Source organism: Loxodonta africana, chromosome 16, assembly GCF_030014295.1.
Source record: "Loxodonta africana isolate mLoxAfr1 chromosome 16, mLoxAfr1.hap2, whole genome shotgun sequence".
Lineage (NCBI taxonomy): Eukaryota > Metazoa > Chordata > Mammalia > Proboscidea > Elephantidae > Loxodonta > Loxodonta africana.
The window spans coordinates 31,940,406-31,962,576 of record NC_087357.1 but is presented as its reverse complement, the minus strand read 5'-3'; the positions used below and the strand labels follow the sequence as shown (position 1 = coordinate 31,962,576).

The following is a 22,171-nucleotide window of genomic DNA, read 5'->3' as shown; positions in this document are numbered from 1 at the left end:
CTCCCTGAGTGTTGGAGACAGTGAAGATGAAGAGTGAGAATCCACCTGTAACGAGAATGGGGGCTGTTGGGAAGTCTTGTGACCAAGTCTAGACAGTAGCACAGGTCGAGCCGGCCAGTCCACTCACCAGCTGAGGCGCGGGAATCTGCTCTGAAAGCACCTCCAGCAAAAGAACAGCGCGCGGGAAGCCCAGAGTTTTCCCGCCACGGCAGAGGGCGTGACTCCTGACGTCAGAGATCCCCTCCTACAAAGTGACGGCCGGCGGGCTCCGCCTTTACCATGATGGCGACACGCGTAGGACCGGAAGAAATTTGTAGATTTCCTCCTTGACCCTACCTCGGAGGCGGAGGTGGGACTGCTATGTAGAATACCACACTTCCGGTATGCGCCCGCGCGGCGCAATGACGTCACGCGAGCCCTCCCCCTTGTGTTCCTGAGTTTCTAAATCGTGCTGCGTGGGCAACCGTAGTGACGCGCGTATCCTGGAGGATGGCGGACGCCGGTTTGCGCCGCGTGGTTCCTAGCGACCTGTATCCCCTAGTGCTCGGCTTCTTGCGCGACAACCAACTGTCAGAAGTGGCTAACAAGTTCGCCAAGGCGACAGGCGCTGTGAGTCCCGGGCTTGGGGCGCGGGTTGGGGAGGGATGACCACAAAGCTCTGGGCCTTGACATGCTTAGGGTTCCGGGTAGGGAGGTATGTGGAATCCGCCAGTCGAGTGTCTGCAGGACCTTTGTGCCGAGCTCTCGGCGGTGACCGGGGAAAGTCCAAAGCCTCGGCACTTCCTTTTTCACGAGGTTTGACTAGATAGCGCTGAGTCTTGTTACATTTTCCTGGTGAGCCGTGCAACGGCTGCAGTGTGGGGCCCGCGTGGTCCAGGTCACGTGGGCTGGCTGTGATCTTGGGGGAAGCTTGGTGTCCAAGGGTATTGGTGGCGCTTTTTAGGCTTTTCGTTAGCCGAGGGAAAGCGTGAATTGACCTGTAATTCGCAATTGTCCGAGACTTAAAGACGAGTGAAATTGCTTCAGAAATGAAAGCAAGGGTTTTTGTGAGTAAAGAAGAAAATGAACGAAAGTAGAGGCAGGGTTCTGCTCTTAGTGATATTGAAACAAAGGCTGAGTATATCATGGCTCTACCAAGCAGGCATAGCAGTGGGCTTAGAGTTTCGGCTTATGGAATCAAAGTTAGGTTTAAGATCAGGCCCAGAAACCCGGGCAGTTTGACTAACCTCTCTGAGTATTTGTAGTTCTACATCATCCACTTGATAGAATTTTTGTGAGTTTCAGCCAGATGATGTATACAAAGTGGCAATCGTAGTGCCTGATGTGCTGCAAGCATCAATGAGTAAAAACGGTTGATATAGTTATGGTAACTTAGATGCTCCAAACATGTGTAGGAGAAGGATAACCAGGAATATGATAGATTTGGAATCCACATCTCAATGAAAGCAGACATGACTGCATGGGAAAACCCCTGCAGAGAAGGGTAGAATAGTAGTCTTAAGCATGTGTAATAACATGATTGAGAAGGTAGGTTTGTCCTTTGTGGCAGAATCAGTCTTTGAAAGGAGGTGATTAGATCAGCTTCAGAAAGAACTTCCTTAAGCTGGGATAACCTGCCTTGTAAGTTGATATAACTGCCCTTTTTTTTTTTTATTGGATCAATTTTGTATTGACTGTTAGGGGGACTGCAGAAAGTGTTTCCACAATGGGTTGGATAGAGTTGGGTCTTTCAGAGTTAGAATTCTTTGGTCTTATGAGACAGAAACTATTAATCGTGGAGAGTTTACTAAGGATTGGATGCTAATTCTTTTATATGCATTATTTTTTATCCTATGATCAACTTAATGAGATGTGTAGTATTATCTTCATTTTATAGAGAAGAAAACACTCTCAGAGATTAAGTTCAGTTCTGTCCTGTAGGGTTGCTATGAGTCGAAATTGACTCGACTGGTAGCTTATTTACTAATTTTCTTTTGGAGTCTTGTTTTCAGCAATTTGGTAGTACAAACCAAACACAGTAAACATTTTCTTGTATAAATGTTTGTGCCCTTGTTTTATGAGTAAGGATACATTCCTAGATGACACATTGGTAAAGAGAATGCATGTTTTGTAAGGTTTTGATAGTGGATAAATAGGCAGGAAGATAGATAGTACCACAAACCACAGGAATGCCCCAAGTTTTGGGAAATACACAAATGGAATTTTTTTTTCCTTAATGTGTGCAAGTAGGAGAAGTCTTATGAAAATTTAATGTTTGTACTAAATTTAGTCACAGGATTAGTAGGTAGCATTTAAAGCATAACGGAACATTTGATCTCTCCTAAAATAACCAGTATAAAACTTTTGCTTGGCTCTTTTTCTTTTCCCCTACAGACCCGTCAGGATGCCAACGCCTCTTCCCTCTTGGACATCTATAGTTTCTGGCTCAAGTAAGCTTTCCCTGTTCCACATTGTCTGTATTCTCCCACTGGGCGGTTTGGGCTGTGTTCCTTGGTTTGGGAAGGTCCTGGTGCCCCAGAAGTTAGCGTCATTGACTTCAGCAGGTCTGCTAAGGCCCCAAAGCGGAAGTTACAGGCAAACGGGCCAGTAATTCAGAAGGCTAAGAAGAAGACTTCATCCAGTGACAGCAGTGAGGATAGCAGCGAGGAGGAAAAAACCCAAGTGCCTCCAGCTAAAAAGGCTGGTAAGGCAGGGCAGGGGGCTTGGGGTGGTGGTTCCAGGAAAAGGATTTGTAGCCTTTCTGTTCCACATGGCTAACTCTTACTGGTGCCTGTGCTGTTCAGCTATAGCTGCCAAGCAGGCCAGTCTTCCTCAGCATCCTGGAAAGGCTGCAGCCAAAGCATCAGAGAGCAGCAGCAGTGAAGAATCCAGTGACGAGGAGGAGGAAGAGGACAAAAAGAAGAAGCCTGTCCAGGTTTGCAGTTTTGGGAAAGGAAGGGGTTGCTTATGGAATTGGAAAGAAACCTAAATTCTTGACTTCTAGCTTGTGACCAAGAGGTGGTGCTGGGTGTGAGGCAGGTGACTGTGAGGAAGAAAATCTAGTGACTTTCTGGGAGGTAATAGAAGTATGAGGTCCGGAACGGATGTGCGAAGATGAAGTTGAGCTTCAAATCTGGAGGTATTTTTGCTTCTCTGATTGACTGTCTGGGGCTCTGACAATAAAAGAGAGAGCATTTTGTAGATAGGTACTGGAAACTCTTGGCAGGGGCCAGCAGGGATAGAACTGATACGTCAAGTGGCTGAACTTTTGTTTCTCATTAACAGTTGGTTGCCTTTTTCATCTGCTTTTCTCCTCAGCTTTCCCTTTCTCTTGCTGCTCCATTATCTGTTAAAAAATAAAAAGGGCTTAGAAAGCCCTGTACACTAGGATGTCCTTTGAGTACCCAGAAGTACTTGCTGATTGTCCTACTTGTGTGTTTCCTAACAGAAGGGAGTTAAGCCCCAAGCCAAGACAGCCAAAGCTCCCCTCAAGAAAGCTGAGAACTCTGATTCTGATTCTGATTCAAGCTCAGAGGATGAGGCACCGAAGAACCAGAAGCCAAAGACAACACCTGTGACAGCTAAAGCTCAGGCTAGAGCCCCATCCAAACCAGGTACAGTTTCTCTAAGAGCCTGGGCTGGGGAGCAGGTTGCCTTGGCAACTGGTGTTAATTAGGCTCATTAGGTGCAAGGGTGGAGTGGTACTAGTTGTTGAAATGGAGGTATTGATTAATGTCATTTTTTTTTTTTTTTTGTAAAGATGGTACTTGTTTGGCATTCTTTTAGTTATATTTCATAGACATTTTATGTTCCCATAAATCCCATTCCACTGGGACCCCTTATATATCTGTTCTCGGTGCTCTTCAGTGCTATTTTTTCCCCCCGCCCCTTCATAGGATGAATGGGATTTTTTTTTTTCCTTCTGTAATTTCTCCCACGTTGGAGGTTAGGTTGTGATTTACAGAGCTTCTCTGAATGGAATTTGTCATGGAGGACTTAAGAGGACATATTTAAATTATCTGTACCGTAACTTCCTTTTTTAGAAAGTTTTATTCATGAAATTGGATGAGAAGCCATTCTTCGACACAGTAAACGATGGCAGTTTCCTTCATGGCTGTTCCAAAGATAAGAGAACCAATAGACCCCTCTAAGTTCTGAGCAAATAGGAAGGAGAGCTTTCACGGCCTCTGCTTTGCCTCGTTATCCCTTACACTCTCTTTTCCTCTAGGAACGCCAGCTCAAGCAACACCTAAAGTAGCCAATGGCAAAGCAGCTGGCAATAACAGCAGCAGCAGCAGCAGCAGCAGCAGTAGTAGTGATGACTCAGAGGATGAGAAGTCAGCAGTCATCTCTAAGAAGGTCTATACCATAACTTACCAGAGAAGGGGTGTCAGGGTTGGGGGTGCTTGACTCTGTACTCTGGCAGGACTGGTTGGGTCAGCATTATTCCTGGGGTAATTGATTTTCTCTCTGACACAGACTGTACCTAAAAAGCAAATGGTGGCCAAGGCCCCAGTGAAAGCTGCTGTCGCCCCTGCCCAGAACAGTTCCAGCAGTGAAGACTCCTCCAGTGAGGAGGAAAAGGAGCAGAAGAAACCCATAAAGAAAAAAACAGGTGACTGGACATGGGGAGTCAAGCTGCAGGACTGTGGCCAGGGCCCAGTTGCTAAAGGACCTCTGCAATTGCCATGTGGACTTCTCTATAGAGCTGCTGGAGTGTCCCCATGACATGACAGCTGGCTTCTCTCAGAGCAAGTGATCTTAGAAAGAGCAAAGAAGAAACCACAATAGCTTTTAAGACCCAGTCTCGGATTTGTCGCCACTTCTGCCACGGCCTGTGTGTTAGAAGCGAGTCACTAATTCTAACCCACACTCAAGGGAAGGGGAATTAAGCTTCATTGCTAGAAGGGAGCAGTAGCAAAGAATTTGTGGAAATACTTTTAAACCACCACACTGTTCCTCTTAAACAGGTCCCTACAGTTCAGTACCCCCACCTTCTACTCCTCCACTAAAGAAGACCCTGGGGACCCAGCCTCCCAAGAAGGCTGCAGAGAAGAAACAGCCTGAGGAAAGCAGTGAGGACAGCAGTGATGAGTCTGGTGAGTCTGAGGGATGTAACATACCCCCGAAAATGGGTCAGAGGGGAGGATATGAGCAGTCAGGAAGGGAGAAATGCTCTGGTCCCTCTCTGGCATTTCACCAAAGCAAGACAGAGCTAAGGCTCTGGATTTGTTTTCACATTCTCTTTTTGATGGCACTTCTGGTTGGGTTGGAGCTCTGGGCCCAGTATAATGTCACAGGTTCTCCCCAGATTCAAGTTCTGAGGAAGAGAAGAAGAAACCCTCAGCTAAGGCAGTTATCTCTAAAGCAACCCCTAAACCAGCTCCAGCAAAGAAGGCATCAGAGAGTTCTTCAGACAGCTCAGGTAAGACAGGTGGAGGCCCTCAGCAGTGGGATACCCGCTCCCTTGGGCAGCTGCTACAAGGACCTCCTTGAATCTGCTTTGGGGAGCTGTTCATTCTGGACCCTCTGTGTCTAGACTCTGACAGCTCTGAGGATGAAGCTCCTGCCAAGCCAGTCAACACCACCAAAGGTCCCTCAAGTAAGCCACCTGCCATTACCAAACAGCCTGCAGCTAAACCAGCTGCAACTCCCAAGCAGCCTGCAGGGAGTGGCCAGAAATCTCTGCCCAGAAAGGCTGATAGCAGCTCCAGTGAAGAGGAGAGCAGTTCTAGTGAGGAGGAGGAGGAGAAGATAACAAAGACAACTGTGGCCACTCCCAAGTCCAAGGTGACAGCCAAAGCAGCTTCATCTCTGCCTGCCAAACAGACCCCTCAGGGAGGTGGGGATAGCAGTTCTGATTCCGACAGCTCTAGCAGTGAGGCAGAGGAGGAAGAGAAGGCATCTAACCCCCCCGTTAAAAGGACACTGCAAAAGGCAGCAGGAACTGTGACCCCTTCCAAGCCAGCTTCCAAAAAAAAAGTAGAGGCTGAGAGCAGCAGCAGTTCTTCCTCTGATGACTCCAGTGAAGAGGAAGAGGAGAAGCCCAAGGGCAAGGCCACTCCAAAACCACAAGCTCCCAAGGCCAATGGCACCTCTGTACTAACTGCCCAGAATGGAAAAGCAGGCGGAGACAACAATGAGGAGGAGGATGCGGTGGCAGTTTCCAAGCCAGGTCTGTATCCAGAGAACCTGCCTTCTGGGTTTTACCCCCGCAAATCAGGATGGGGTATAGTCTTAGGGGCTGGAATAGGAAGAGGAGAGACACCACTAAGTTTCTAGTTGCAGACCTTCAGCATGGGAATCTGGGAGGAGGAGAGGAAACTTGTCTCCACTGAGTCTAGCTTTTTGTTTTTTTCGTTCAGGAAAGAAGCGGAAGCAGAATCCTGAGGCTGCCAAGGAGGCAGGGACTCCTCGAGTCAAAAAGCCTAAGCTCCAGACCCCCAATACATTTCCAAAAAGGAAGAAAGTAAGTCGTCTCAGTTTCTTCTGAGGAGCCAGCCCCTTAAAAGTAGAAAGAAAAATCTGGGGCTCTTTTTGACAGCTCTCTGCCTGGTCTGGCACACGTGCACATGTGTGTAGCTCAGGAGGGTTTTTAATTTCCTACTTTATTCTTTAGGGTGAGAAAAGGGCATCATCCCCATTCCGAAGGGTCAAGGAGGAGGAAATTGAGGTAGATGCACGAGTGGCAGACAACTCCTTTGATGCCAAGGTGAGAGGAGAGAGGGCGTTGTTGACTCTTGAGGGCGGTGCAGCAGGAAAGAGGACAGCTTGTGGTTCAGGTTGGTGAGCAGTTCTCTGGGATCAGGTTGCCTTGAGCAGGGCATAGAATGAGAAGAAAGCAACAGGAACCTGGTGTTGGGCTCCTGTGTGGTGACCACCTCTTTTTATCTACCAGCGAGGTGCAGTCGGAGACTGGGGGGAACGAGCCAATCAGGTTCTGAAGTTCACCAAAGGCAAATCCTTTCGGCATGAGAAAACCAAGAAGAAGCGGGGCAGCTACCGGGGAGGCGCCATCTCCGTCCAGGTCAATTCCGTTAAGTTTGACAGCGAATGACCTGGTATCATCTCTGGTGAAGCAGGGGTGCTGCTCCAGGACCACTCTCATTGCCTCATGGACCTGTAACCCTCAGCTGTCTTGGGGGAAGGTCTGGGTTAAGACAGCAGCTTAGAGTAAATACTAAGACTTTGCAACGTAACATCCTCTCTGGTCCTTTTCTGTGTTCCTAGTTTTGTACAGAATTGTTTTTGAGTGTTGAGTAGCAGGGGCATGCTAAGGGGAGTGTTAATTTTTAAGAAAATTTGTTTTAATTCTCATCCCTTTCTGCCTGTACTGTGGAAGTCCTCATACTGAGAAATTTATATATTTTATATTAAATCACTTCCTGTTGATTTTTGTTACAATTTTCAGAGGCGGGCTCCCACAGGTTAAGTTTTGCCCAAGGAGTAATAAAGGTTGTGTGTAGGTTTTAATAATCTACGTAAAGGAGATTTCTGCCTATGTGATTCACATTTCATCCTTCCCACCGCTCACAGCCCTGGTGAGGGGCAGTGAAAGCATGGCTTATTTATACATGTGTGTCACGCATGCACTGTGCAGTTCATTCGCATTCCTGAGGTCTGGGACTGAAGTTTTCAGTCAGCATGGACCTACCTACTTCTGGGGGATAAAATTCACTGTTTTGTGACAGGCAAAATTCTCGTATGGTATGAACACCGTGGCTCAGTCTGAATATTTTGTTTGTGATTTTAATCACTATTACATAATGTCTGTAATAACATTTTTGGGTTTTTTTTTGGAAGCTTAAAACTTTTTCTTTTGTTGAAAGGTATTTTTTGACAACCGTTACTAGTATTGAGTACCAAGTTCTTAAATGTTATAGTTTAGGTCACTGATTACCAGAGAAGCTTTTAAAACTTTGAGGACTGCATTTTCTCATTTTTTTTTACATTTAGAGAACAAAATAACATTAATTTATTCTGAAAGACACGTATCACTTGGTATTTCTGTCTTGGTAGCAGTCATGACGTAAAATTGTTCTTATTGACTCAGAAATAGTTGGGGATCACTGATCAAGAAAGTGGTGGTGGTGGTGGGGGGGACAATTCAACTATCTTTACTTAAAAATCTCAGTCTTCAGTAGGAATTAATGTTACATTAGGTGAGTTTATAAGTGGCCTTTATAAAACATATTAGCTAGTAAAATGAGTATAGTGGGGTTCAAAGAGCATCATAACAGGATTTTGTGTCTGGTAGTTGGTACATAGGAGTAATTGGTGTGCCCCCTTAAGAAACTAAAATGTCAGTAACATTGAACTTAACAGTAACAGACAGCAAGCAGAGATGATGGGTGACACCCAGGGCAAGCTGGCTGAGTGTAAAGCTGTGACCGTAGGCAGTGCCCAGTCAACAAGTGAGGAGGGAAGAGTCAGCGAGCTCTGTGGAGGCTGGGCTATCCCTGTGGTGGGAAAGTGTGTCCGAAGATCTCAAGGATGGGATGTAGGACTTCAGGTTAACCTCCCTTTGTTTGGATTCCATGCTCCCTAACCTGATAACTTGATCCATGAAACTGCCTCTAGGAAGAAGATGCACTGTTCATGCTGACATAGCTACTTCAGTCTGCATGGTGAAAGTTACATGTCTTACTATGAAATAATAAATGAGCTGGTTTATAATGTGTCTTTGGGAGTATTATTGCAAGTGAGTCCACACCCTTTCTGCCTCCCACCAAACAAGACAACTTGGCTCCCAGTTTGAGGACTGGGGTCCACATCTGGGTTCACTGCAGAGGCTTCTTGGCAGCAGCTTGCTGAGTCTGACTGGCAACACTTTTGCTCATGGTGTCTTCCAGGCAGTATTTCAGCCTGTGCATAGTCTAAGTTGGGAGTTGGCCCAAGACTTATTTTTGTATTGCCTAAGAACTAAGAATGATTTTTACATATTTAAAGAGATTAGGGGGGAAAATAGGGTGACAGAGACTTGATGTGGCCCACAAAGCCTAAAATGTTTGCTATCTGGCCCTTTACAGAAAAAGTTTGCCATCACCTGGTCTAAATCAGTGCTTCGTAATACCGGCTTCAAATTAGAATTTTAAAAAACACTGACACCCAGGATCCCATTCCCAGGCCAGTTGACTTGTACTCCCTGATGGGACCTGGGTGTTAGTATTCCTTAAAGCAGACAGGTGATTCTAATGTGCAACTGGTGTTAAAAACTGCTAGTCTAAGAGTATTTGAAAAGAAACAAACGATATTCCGCCCCCATGCACGTATTTCAAATGTGCTTGTTAACATTTAGTCATACAAAAGTGGAAATTAGATTTCCTTCTCATCTTAGCCCTGGTTCCTGGAGCCGGTTTCTTGTGTCTGCTTCCAGAGAGTGTCTGTGTGTGCAATACTATGTGTATGTGTATCCTTCCCACTTTTCCCTTGCACAAATGGTAGTTTGCTATGTACCTTGTTTTATAACTTTTGAGCTGATTTCATAGCAGAACACAGCTTGTTTTTAATGACCGCGCATTACTCCATTGTATGGAAATAGTATGAATAGTGCATTATTGGTAGACGGTGCGGTATACGTGGATATTTTTATAGGAAAAACTCCTAGAAGTCATTGCTGGCTCAACAGGATATAGCATTTAGCATTTTGATCAAGACAGCCCTCCAGATAACTGATTTGCAGTTCCAACAATAATTTATGAAAAGTGTCGCTTGCTAGCACTATTACCAAATTGATCTTTGGCACTTGGATTAATGGAAGTACTATCTCAATGTTGTTTTACTTTCCATTTCTCTTATAAATGTAAAGCCATTTGTATTTTCCTTTCTGTTGAAGTGTGATTGACTCTGTCCATATTTCAATTGGATGATTTCTCATAATGGTTTGTAAGTGCTCTTGATATATCAATAGAAGGTCAGCCCTCAATCATGGGTTGCAAATATTTGTTTTTCTGGTATTTTCATTTTAAAATGGGCTATGATATACCTCCATTAACTTTTCTCCTTAAAAGGGATGAATAATTTGTGAGCTTACTGTTGATGGTAAAGCTGTGGCTTGTTTTTTCTTTTGCATTTGGTAAACATAACCCTTCCCAGTCTTAGTTTGCTTATTTAACTTAACAGACTTCCTTTCCCCCTTCGGTCTGGGAAAGCTGAACCTGCTACCTATATGCATCTAATGTGTTATATAAGTGAGGCAGTTTAGCAAATTTTCTAGCACATTCACTGAGAACCACTGAACTAGATGAAACAGCCCAGAGTATCAAATAATTTGCCTGGGGGTTGATAAAACTGAAACTTAGCCTATTGAGATAAGAATCCAAGTCTCTGTCTTCTGTCTAAAAATCAAGCTACATGTATTCAATATTTTTTGAGTGTATCAGTGATAGAACTCCTTGAAAGCCGAAAGTCTAGTGAGGGAAGTCAGGCATTATGCCATACAGAGCCCTGTCAAATGAGGGCACCAGAGGAACACCCCAAGGGAATAAGCAGGAAAAGACTTGGTTTACCCTGGCCTAGGATTCTGAAGAGAGAGCAATTTGCCAGGTGTGAGAAAGCACATACTACGCAAGGAAGAGGAAGTATTTTCCTGTGGGAGAAGGAGACCTTTAGGAATAGCAAACTGCTAGTGCAGAGACTAAATGTGGAAAAATGCAAGCATTTCTGAGTGGCACAAGTAGAGGGTGCGTGGGAGGTGGGGACAATATAATGCAAAGTCTGACAGGATTCAATGGCCTTTTGTACCCAGATCAGGACTTAGCACTTTATTTTGTTTACCTGAGTATATTAGGAGCTTGATAGTTCAGTGCAGTGTTCCTGGTGCTAATACTGCTTCTGGGAAAGCAGCGTTCCTTGGTAATTCACCACCAGGAGTTCTCAGGTGCCCTGCTTTCCGCAGTGGCGGCTCAAACTGCAGTTACTAAAGAGACCAGTAGGTGGGGCCCTTGCCCGTTGTGTCGAGAGCTGAACTAAACTGTTGAACCTTGACATTCTCCTTCCTGCAATTCCAGTCAACAAACTCGGAGCACCTGCCTTGAGCCTTTGGATACAGGGATGAATAAGACACAGGCCCTCCTTTGAGGATTCCTGGTTCTGGAAAGTGGAGAATGGGTTAGGTCTGGATCCTTTACTATTTTCCTTGCCCTGTTTGCAGAGGGAAAGAGACCCAATTTAGAGACCCAAAATGATGTCTGTGTGTAAGATGATGCAGAAGATACCCATGATCCTCTTCTTTCCTTACGGGGCCTAGGAAAAGGGAAAGAAGTTCTGGTGTAGGGACCAAGGGAAAAGCCTTGGAGGAAAGGGGGATGAAGTTTCTTCATTTATTTGAATATTTGAATCAAAACTTATTGGGTGTCTAATATGCCAGACATTGGTCCAGGTGCTGGGGATATAGCCATGAACAAGCTAGACAAAAATCACTACCCTCATGGAGCTCACATTCTTGTCTGGGGGAGGAAGACAATAAAATGTATGAAAGAACCAAAAGGATGAGTCAGTGGAAGGGTCAGTCTGGAGCTGAGAGGCCAAGCCTGACCTTTTATACTTGGCAGGTATGAGTCTATTTTCACAAAGTGTACAAGGAGTCACACTGCCTTATTTTCATCAAATCTGAGGGACTCTGATCCCACTTCCTACTCCTCATCATCTCCTTCCCCAAGCTGGTTAACAAGGTCCCTGAGTCTTAAGCATCAGGAAACATCCAGGGACGCCTGTCTATGAGAAGCCACCTGGTACCTGAAAGCCAGTGGCAGGTAATGTTCCTTGTAGAGGAACCTTGATATCCATCATGGTGCCCCCAACCTCCCCCAGGCCTTGACAGGGCTCTGGGTTTTTCACAAAGTGGGGCATTCACTGAGATGGGAGATGCTGGAAAAGCAGTTTGGCACATGTTTGAGGTACTTTGGAGTCACCTAAGTGAAAATGTTGAGGAGTCAGTGGAGATTTTTTCATCTAGAACTCAGGGAAGGGGTCAGGACTGGGGATACAAATTAGGATATCATCAGTGAATAGTTTTGAGACAGCAGAGTGGTGAGAAGGGCATTGAAGCAGGAGTTTGGAGTCCTGGATTCTAGTCCCTGTCCTGCTGTGGACTCACTGGTAACTTTGGGCAACTCACTTCCCTTTCTGGACTGTCAGTATCTCTATTTGTAAAATAATGACATTGCTGCCTGACTTTCCAAAATCTTGTTAGCTGCTGTGCAGTTGGCCCCGGCTCATGCAGACATCATGCACTATTGAAGTAACCGGTGTGATTTGTAAGGTTTTCATTGGCTGACTTTTGGAAGTAGATCACCAGGCCTTTCTTCCTAGTCAGTCTTGTTCTGGAAGTGAAACCTGTTCAGCATTGTAACAACATGCAAGCCTCCACTGACGGGTGATGGTTGTGTATGAGGTGCACTGACAGGCAAACTCAGGTCTCCTGCATGGACGGCAAGAATCCTACCACTGAACCTCTACTGCCCCCATAAACCTGTGGCTGCTGAGTCGATTACAACTTGTGTGTCAGAGTACCACATGTATGTCAGAACAGAACGGTGCTCCGTAGAGCTTTCAAATGGCTGATTTTTGGGAAAGACATCACCATGCCTTTCTTCTGAGGTGCTTCAGGGTGGATTTGAACCTCCAACCTGCAAATTTTTAACCTGCCAACATGGTTGGCAACTGTCATGGATTGAGTTGTGGCCCCCCAAAATATCTGTCAACTTGTCTAGGCCATAATTCCTAGTGTTGTCCATCATTTTGTCATCTGATGTGATTTTCCTATGTGTTGTAAATCCTATCTCTACGATGTTACTGAGATGGAATTAGTGGCAGTTATGTTGATGAGGCAGGACTCAATCTACAAGATTAGGTTGTGTCTTAAGCTAATCTTTTTTGAGATATAAAAGAGAGAAGCCAGCAGAGAGACATGGGGATCTCATACCACCAAGAAAACAGTGCTTTGGACCCGGAGTTCCTGCACAGAGAATCTCCTAGACCAAGAGAAGATTGACGAAAATGACCTTCCTCCAGAGCCAACAGGGAGAGAAAGCCGCCTCCTGGAACTGGCACCCTGAGTTTGGACTTCTAGCCTACTAGATGGTGAGAGAATAAACTTCTGTTTGTTAAGCCATCCACTTGTGGTATTTCTGTTATAGCAGCACTAGATAACTTAAGACAGCAGCTGAGCATGTTAACCATTTACACCACCCAGGACTTCTAGAATCCTGTTAACTTCTTTGAAACCAGGCTGGTTTATGGAGTTTTTAGCAGGAGAACAAACCTTTTAGCAAGTGTCCACAGAGAAAGGGCTCAGTGTTACTCTCCTACACTGCTGGTTGGGGTGTTAATTGATAAAACTAGTTTGGAAAGAAATTTGGCAATATCCTCTAAAGATCAACATACGCATGCCCAATGACCTGGAGGAAATCCTGGTAGTGCAATGGTTAAGAGCTACAGCTGTTAACCAAAGGGTCGGCAGTTCAAATCCACCAGGTGCTCCTCGGAAACTCTATGGGGCAATTGCACTCTGTCCTGTAGAGATGAGTTGGAATTGACTCGACGGCAACAGATTAGTTAATGACCTAGAAACTCTGATACTAGGGATATACACTGCCTAGGGAAATTTGTGTATATGTGTACCAGAGATATCTACAAGAATACCTATAAGCAACATTATTCATTATAATGGAAACAACTCAAATGTCTTTCAGCATAGAATGAATAAATTGTGCTGTATTTATACAGTGAAACACTGTATAGCAATTAGAATGAACAAACTACAAATACAGCAACATTACATTTATAAGCAATATTGAGCAAAAGAAGTCAAATGAAACATATTTATATATACATATACACATGTCAAGGGTTTCATTTTACTTGGCTCCATAATCAACACCCATGGAAGCAACAGTCAAGAAATAAAATGACCCATTGCATTGGGCAAATCTGCTGCAAAAGACCTCTTTAAAAGTGTTGAAAACCAAACATGTCACTTTTGAAGACTAAGGTGTGCTTGACCCAATACATGGTGTTTTCAATCGCCTCATATGCACGCGAAAGCTGGATGATGAATAAGGAAGACCGAAGAAGAATAGACACCTTTGAACTGTGTTGGCGCAGAATATTGAGTATACCACGGGCTGCCAAAAGAACGAACAAATCTGTCTTGGAATAATTAAAACCAGTATCCTCCTTAGAAGCAAAGATGGCAAGACCACATCTCACATACTTTGGACGTGTTCTCAGAAGGGATCAGTCCCTGGAGAAGCACATCATGCTTGGTAAAGTACAAGGTCAGTGAAAGAGGAAGACCCTCAGCAAGATGGATTGACACAGTGGCTGTGACAATGGGCTCAAGCATAACAACGATTGTGAGGATGGCCCAGGACTGGGCAGTGTTTCGATCTGTTGTACTTAGGGTCACTATGAGTCAGAACTGACTCGATGGCACCTACCAACAACAATAACAACAACATACAGACACAGTATGATTTTGTATATATAATATTCAAAATCAGAATTAAACTATAGTATTTAGACATGCATATTTAGATGGTGAAGTTATAAAGACTAGGGAAATGATTACCGTGAGAATCAGGATACTGGTTACCTTTAGGGGAACGAGTGATTGGGAAGTGGTATAAGGGGGGCATCTAGGGCACAGACAATGTACTATTTCTTTAATTGCGTGGTACTTTAGAATAATTCATTAAGCTGCACATTTATGCTTATTGTATTTCACCATATAAAAAGGGTATTTTTAAGGAGGACTCTGTTTACTTGCAACAGGTGAAATGGGGAGAAACCTTAGGGAAAGAGAAGGGTGGGGGACAGAGCAAAGGTGGGTAATAAGACCAAAGGGAAAGGGTGGCTATGGGGGCCGTGAACCCTAAGATGTGTTCCCAGAGACTCTTAGCAGAAGGAGACCAAACTGCATCTGCAAGCCCAAGCAAGAACTCCAGGTTACTGGAGGGATCACCAGAGAGCAGGACCGAGAAAGCAGTCCCAGGTACAATGATGCTGAGCCATCATTAGTGCCAAAGCAACTACAGAACAAGGCAGGGTCCTGGGGGGTTCTAAAAGGTTTTGTTTCCTCTTTTACAGCCTATCCTGAGGAAGGCAGCAGAGTGCAATGGAAAGGACCAAATGGCCCTGTATTTTAATTCCAGCACTACTAGTTGTGTGGTACTAGGCTGTAGTACTCTGTTGGTTTCATCTCAGCTTCCTTATGTGTAAATAATAATAATAATGATTAAGTGCTTACAACAAGCCAGGCACTATAAATTTTATAAGCATACCTCATGTAATCCTCATGACAACCTTGTGAAATATTATTCATATTTTACAGAAGAAGAAAATGAGGCAAAGAAGGGTTAATTACTTGTCTGAGTTTACACAGACAGGTAGAGCTGAGATTTAAATCCAGCCAGTCGGACTCCAGAATTCATGCCCTTAACACTATGCTACAGTTGCCTATAAAATGGAGGTAATAAAATTCATAGTGCGGGACTGTCTATGGATTATAGACAATTAATGTAAAGTGGCTTTCACCTAGTATTTGTTTTTTAAAGTGCTATTTCAAAGAGAAATTTGAAGAAGCTCACTAATAAGGCGTTAAAACCATTAAAATAGATGATTTAAAACATAAAACATAGGAGGAAGTAACCATCATAAACTTAGGTCGATACAGTTATTGACTTTGAACATTAAATTTAACTCAGAGGCTCCTGGCAGCCAAAGCAAAGAGGGGACTATAATAGGTTTGATAATTATCCCCAAAAGATAAGGAAGCATATAGAGACACAACTATTCCTGGTGGTACTTAATTCTAAAAAAAAAAAAAAAATTGTCATAAAGGTCCTTATTATAAGAGGCTTGAATAATTATGGACAATGTCTTGAGCAATAATTTTACAAAAAAATCATAAATGCTTTTTTGGTAACACCAATGTTTTCACAACAGGTTAAAAGCTCTGAATATAATACTGGGACTGCCTTTCTTTTCAAGTGAATATTTGAATCTCCTTTCAGATGTATACTTTACCTTGTTTACTGGGACTCCACTTGTTTTTGAAATGTATATTTGGAGTATTTTTCAAAAATTATATTTTATCGTAATTACTATTACACGTTTGCCACCATTTTCAAAATATATACTGAATTCATTTTCAAATTTACATCATCAGTCTTTGGGAAACTTATTCACTTGGGAAGACAAGGGCTTCTTTTACCTGTGTATCCCAAAATGATTTCTGAAAAGGTTAGGGGAGGCAGCAGATCTTGAGTTCGCTTCTGTATCAGAGAATCCTTAAAACTGATGTGTTAAGAAATAAGGTGAAGTAGTCACCCAGCTGCTGATGGGTGGAAGCTCTTCTCACTTCCTGCAGGCATATATCTTAGTAAATGGCAAAAGCCATGTTTCAAAAAATTCTGAATTGTGAAGGTATTTCAATAACGTTATAATGGAATATGAAGCAACTGTTAAAAAGAATACAATAAGGGTGTTTGCTTCAGTAGCATGTATACAAAAATTGGAATGGTACAGAGAAGATTAGCTTGGCCCCTACACAAGGATAACATGCAAAGTGTTGAAGAGTTCCATATTTTTAATTATATATCCAGCAAAACTCTCTCAAATATGAAGGTGAAATTAGGGCATTCCCAGATAAACAGAAATTAAGGGAATGTGTAAAAACCGAACCAAAATTGCAAGAAATACTAAAGGAGGTCCTTCAGCTAGACAATCAATAATATCAGATTACAACCCAAGACTAGAACACAGGACAGAACAACAAGATATAAACCCAGATATGAAAGTCACAAAAATAAGTCAAAGCTAAAACACTGAAAATGGGGAAATAGAGATGTCGTTATATAAAAGATGACAACATCAAAAAAAAAAAAAAAGGAGGGACTAAATTGTGCAGTCATAGAACTTTGATATGGAGAGGAAGGTAAGGTGATATCAAGAAATAAAAGATTGGTTTAAACTTAGAAAAATGGAGGTTAATTTTAAGGTAACCACAAAGGAAACTAACAAACATACATATCAAAATAAAAAATAAGAAAAGCATAAAGACTCAACAAATACAAAATCAAAGACAATGAAAATAATGAAAAGAAAATACATAAATAAAAGCAACACAGAACAGAAAATTAAGTGGAACAAAGAAACTGTCAACAACACAAAAAAAATACATCAAAATGACCGCACTAAACTCATATCTATCAATAATTATACTGGATGTAAATGGACCAAATGCACCAATAAAGAGACAAGAGTGACAGAATGGATTAGAAAAAAAAAGATCGGTCTATATGCTGCCTACAAGAGACACACCTTAGACCCAAAGATACAAATGAACTAAAACTCAAAGGATGGAAAAAATAAATCAAGCAAACAGCAATCAAAAAAGAGCAGGAGTAGCAATATTAATTTCTGACAAAATAGACTTTAAAGTTAAATCCACCACAAAGGGTAAGGAAGGGCACTATATAATGATTAAAGAAAGGGTCAATACACCAGGAGGACATAACCATAATAAATATTTACATGCCCAATGACAGGGCCCTAAAATACATAAAACAAACTTTTAACAGCGTTGAAAAGAGAAACAGCTCCACAATAGTGGTAGGATACTTCAACACAGCACTTTCAGTGGAGCATCTAGAAAGATGCTCAGAAAAGACATGGAAGATCTAAATGCCACTGTCAACCAACTTGATCTCCTAGACATATACAGAACACTCTACCTAACAGCACCCAAGTATACTTTCTTATCCAACGCACATGAAACATTCTCCAGAATAGACCACATATTAGGCCACAAAGCAAGCATTAATAGAATCCAAAACAGTGAAATATTACTAAGTATCTTTTCTGACTATAAAGTCATAAAAGTAGAAATCAATAACAGAAAAAGCAAGGAAAAAAAATCAAATACATGGAAACTGAGCAATACCTTGTTCAAAAAGTACTGGGTTATAGAAGAAATCAAGGACGGAATAAAGACATTCATAGAATCAAATAAGAATGAAAACTTTTGGGACACAGCAAAAGCAGTGCTCAGAGGTCAATTTATAGCAATAAATGCACACAGAAAGGGCCAAAATCAAAACATCAGCCCTATAACTCAAACAAATAGAGAGCAGCAAAAAACCCACAGGCACCAGCATAAAGAAAATTAAAAAAATTAGAGCACAAATAAATGAAATAGAGAATAGAAAAACAATTGAAAGAGTCAACAAGACCAAAAGCTGGTTCTTTGAAAAGATCAACAAAATCGATAAACCACTGGTGAAATTGACGAAAGAAAAATAAGAGAGGAAGCAAAAAACTTGAATAAGAAATGAGATGGGCAGTATCAAAATGAACCCAACTGAAAGTAAGAGAATCATAACAATACTACGAAAAATTGTACTCCAACAAATTTGAAAACCCAGAAGAAATGGATAAATTTCTAGAAACACATTGCCTACCCAAACTAACACAAACCTAGGTAGAAAAATGAAATAAACCTATAACAAAAGAAGAAATTGAAGAGGTAATTAAAAAAAAAACTCCCAACAACAGCAACAGAAAAAGCCCTGGCCCTGATGGCTTCACTGAAGAATTCTACCAAACTGCCAGAGAAGAGTTAACAGCAGCACTACTAAAGGTATTTCAGAGCATAGAAAAGGATGGAATACTCCTGAAGTCATTCTATGAAGCCAGCATAACCCTGATACCAAAACCAAGTAAAGACACCACAAAAAAAAGAAAATTACAGACCAATATCCCTCATGTACATAGGTGCAAAAATCATCAACAAAATTCTAGCCAATAGAATTCAACAACATATCAAAAAAACAATTCACCATGATCAAGTGGAATTCATACCAGGTATGCAGGGGTGGTTCAACATTAGAAAAACAATCAATGTAATCCATCACATAAATAAACAAAAGATAAGAACCCCACGATCTTATCAATTGATGCAGAAAAGACATTTGACAAAGTCCAACACCAATTCATGATAAAAACTCTCAAAAAACAGGAATAGAAGGGAAATTCCTCAATGTAATAAAGGGCATTTATACAAAGCAAACACCCAACATCGTCTTACATGGAGAGTCTGAAAGCATTCTTGAAAACGGAAACCAGACAAGGATGCCTTTATTACCACTCTTATTCAACATTGTGCTGGAGGTCCTAGCCAGAGCAATAAGGCAAGAAAAAGATATAAAGAGCACCTAAATTGGTAAGGAATAAGTAGAAGCATCCCTATTTGCAGATGATATGATCTTATGCACAGAAAACCCCAAAGAATCCACAAGAAAACTACTGGAACTAATAGTAGATTTCAACAAAGTATCAGCATACAAGATAAACATACAAAAATCAGTTGAATTTCTCTACACCAACAAAGATAACTTCAAAGAGGAAATCACCAAATCAATACCACTTACAATAGCCTCCAAGAAGATAAAATACTTAGGAATAAATCAAGACAGAGACATAAAAAACCTATACAAAGAAAACTGCAAGAAACCAAAAGAGAACTACATAAGTGGAAAAACATACCTTACTCATGGATAGCAAGACTCAACATTGTGAAAAGTCAATTCTACCCAAAGTGATCTACAGATACAATGCAATTCCTATACAAATTCCAACATATTTTGACAAGATGGAGAAACAAATCGCCGACTTCATATGGAAAGGGAAGAGGCCCCAGATAAGTAAAGCATTACTGAAAAAGAACAAAGTGGGAGGCCTCGCACTACCTGATTTTAGAACCTATTCTACCACCTAGTACAGCAACAGATACATAGACCAAGGGAACAGAGTTGAGAATCCAGACATAAATTCATCCACCTATGAGCAGCTGATATTTGACAAAGGCCCAAAGTCCATTAAATGGGGAAAAGACTGTCTGTCTTTAACAAATTGTGCTGGCATAACTGGATATCCATCTGCAAAAAAATGAAACAAGAACCATACCTCACACCATGTACAAAAACTAACTCAAAATGAATCAAAGACCTAAATATAAAATCTAGAATGATAAAGATCATGGAAGAAGAAATAGGGAAAACACTAGGATCCCTAATACCTGGCATAAACAGAATACAAACCATAACTAATACTGCACAAACACCAGAAGAGAAGCTAGATAACTGGGAGCTCCTAAAAATCAAACACTTAGGCTCATCAAAAGACTTCAAAAGAGTAAAAAGACAATCTACAGACTGGGAAAAAATTTTTGGCTACAACATATCCGGTCAGGGTATAATCTCTAAAATCTACAGGATACTGCAACACTTTAACAACAAAAAGACCAATAACCCAATTAAAAAATGGGCAAATGATATGAAGATACACTTCACCAAAGAAGACATTCAGGCTGCTAAAGAATACATGAGGAAATGCTCATGATCATTAGCCATTAAAGAAATGTAACACAAAACTACGATGAGATACCATCTCACCCAAACAAGGCTAGCATTAATCCAAAAAAGACACAATAATAAATGTTGGAGAGGTTATGGAGAGACTGCAACACTTATGCACTGCTGGCGGGAATGTAAAATGGTATAACCACTTTGGAAATCACTTTTGCGCTTCCTGAAAAAGTTAGAAATAGAAGTACCATATGATCCAGGAATTCCACTCCTTGGAATATATCCTAGAGAAATAAGAGCCATCACCCGAATAGATATATGCACACCCATGATCATTGCAACACTGTTCACAATAGCAAAAAGGCAGAAATAACCTAGGTGCCCATCAACAGACGAACGGATAAACAAATTATGGTACATACACACAGTGGAATACTACGCAACAACAAAGAACAATGATGAATCTGAGAAACATCTCACAATACTGATGAATCTGGAAGGCATTATGCTGAGTGAAATTAGTTGCAAAAGGACAAATATTGTACGAGACCAATATCATAAGAACTCAAGAAAAGAGTTTTAAACACAGAAGAAAACATTCTTTGATGGTTTCGAAAGTGAGGGAGGGAAGGAGGGGGGAATTCACTAACTAGAGAGTCGACAAGAATCATCTTAGGCAAAAGGAAGGACAACACACAATACAGGGGAAGTCAGCACAACTGGACTAAACCAAAAGCTAAGAAGTTTCCTGAACACAACCAAACACTTTGAGGGACAGAGTAGCAGGGGCTGGGGTCTGGGGACCATGGTTTCAGGGAACATCTAGGTCAGTTGGCATAACAAAGCTTATTAGGAAAGTATTCTGCGTCCCACTTTGTGAGTGGCATCTGGAGTCTTAAAATCTTGTGAGCAGCCATCGAAGATGCATCAGTTGGTCCCAACCCACCTGGAGCAAAGAAGAATGAAGAACACCAAAGACACAAGGAAAATATTAGCAGAAGAGAGAAAAGGGCCACATAAATCAGAGACTCCATCAGCCTGAGACCAGAAGAACTAGATGGTGCCTGGCTACCACCAATGACCACCCTGACAGGGAACACGACAGTACCTAATGGAGCAGGAGAAAAATGTGGAGCTGAACTCAAATTCACGTAAAAAGACCAGACTTAATGGTCTGACTGAGACAGGAGGAACTCATGAAGCCATGGCCCCCCCGAATGCTCTGTTAACCAGAACTAAAACCATTCCTGAAGCCAAAGATCAGACAAAGATTAGGCTGGACTATAAAACATGAAACAATACTTGTAAAGATTGTGCTTCTTAAAGCAGATACAGGAGACCAAATGGGCTGCTCTTGTCTGGAGACAGGATGAGAAGGCAGGAAGGGACAGGAGCTGGTTGGAGGGACATGGGAAACCTGCAGTGCAAAGGGGGAGTGTGCTGTCACATTACAGAGTTTGCAACTAGTGTCACATAACAATATATGTATACATATATTAACTTGAGCTGTAAGCTTTCACCTGAAGTACAATTAAAAAAAAAAAAAAGCTAATACGGGGGAGGATTGGAATACAAGTTACTTTATTAATCCAAAGGAAATGAGAAAGGAGGAATAAAGGAGCAAAGAACAGATCTGTAATTATTTACTAGAAAATAAATGGCAAGATGATAACTGTTTACCTGTTTAAATCAGTAATTACATCAAATGGAGTGCGAATGGTCTAAGAGCTCCAATAAAATACACTACGTTAAAAAGATTTTCAGACTATTAAAAGCAAACCCACTTTTAAACTGCTTAAAAGAGACAGAAGTTGGTTTAAACT

The 22,171-nt window shown here is 41.9% G+C and overlaps 1 protein-coding gene and 1 non-coding gene across 3 annotated transcripts; both read left to right on the top strand.

Annotated features, from left to right (window-relative positions):
* The first annotated feature begins 435 nt into the window (after positions 1-435).
* NOLC1 (nucleolar and coiled-body phosphoprotein 1) lies at positions 436-16,884 on the top strand. 2 transcript variants are annotated; one of them, XM_010589036.3, is made up of 13 exons: positions 436-609; positions 2,374-2,429; positions 2,544-2,683; positions 2,784-2,914; positions 3,428-3,593; positions 4,208-4,338; positions 4,459-4,594; positions 4,950-5,078; positions 5,291-5,404; positions 5,519-6,154; positions 6,345-6,448; positions 6,599-6,691; positions 6,878-16,884. In XM_010589036.3, the coding sequence occupies exons 1-13, from the start codon at positions 490-492 to the stop codon at positions 7,034-7,036; spliced, it is 2,115 nt and encodes a 704-aa protein (XP_010587338.2). In that variant the 5' UTR covers positions 436-489; the 3' UTR covers positions 7,037-16,884. The 2 variants fall into 2 exon arrangements, with proteins under 2 accessions (XP_010587338.2, XP_023402559.2); XM_023546791.2 differs by having other exon boundaries at positions 2,541-2,683.
* LOC111750373 (U6 spliceosomal RNA) lies at positions 16,470-16,572 on the top strand. The gene has a single exon (XR_002785517.1). It is a non-coding gene; the product is annotated as a U6 spliceosomal RNA (small nuclear RNA).
* Positions 16,885-22,171: the final 5,287 nt, after the last annotated feature.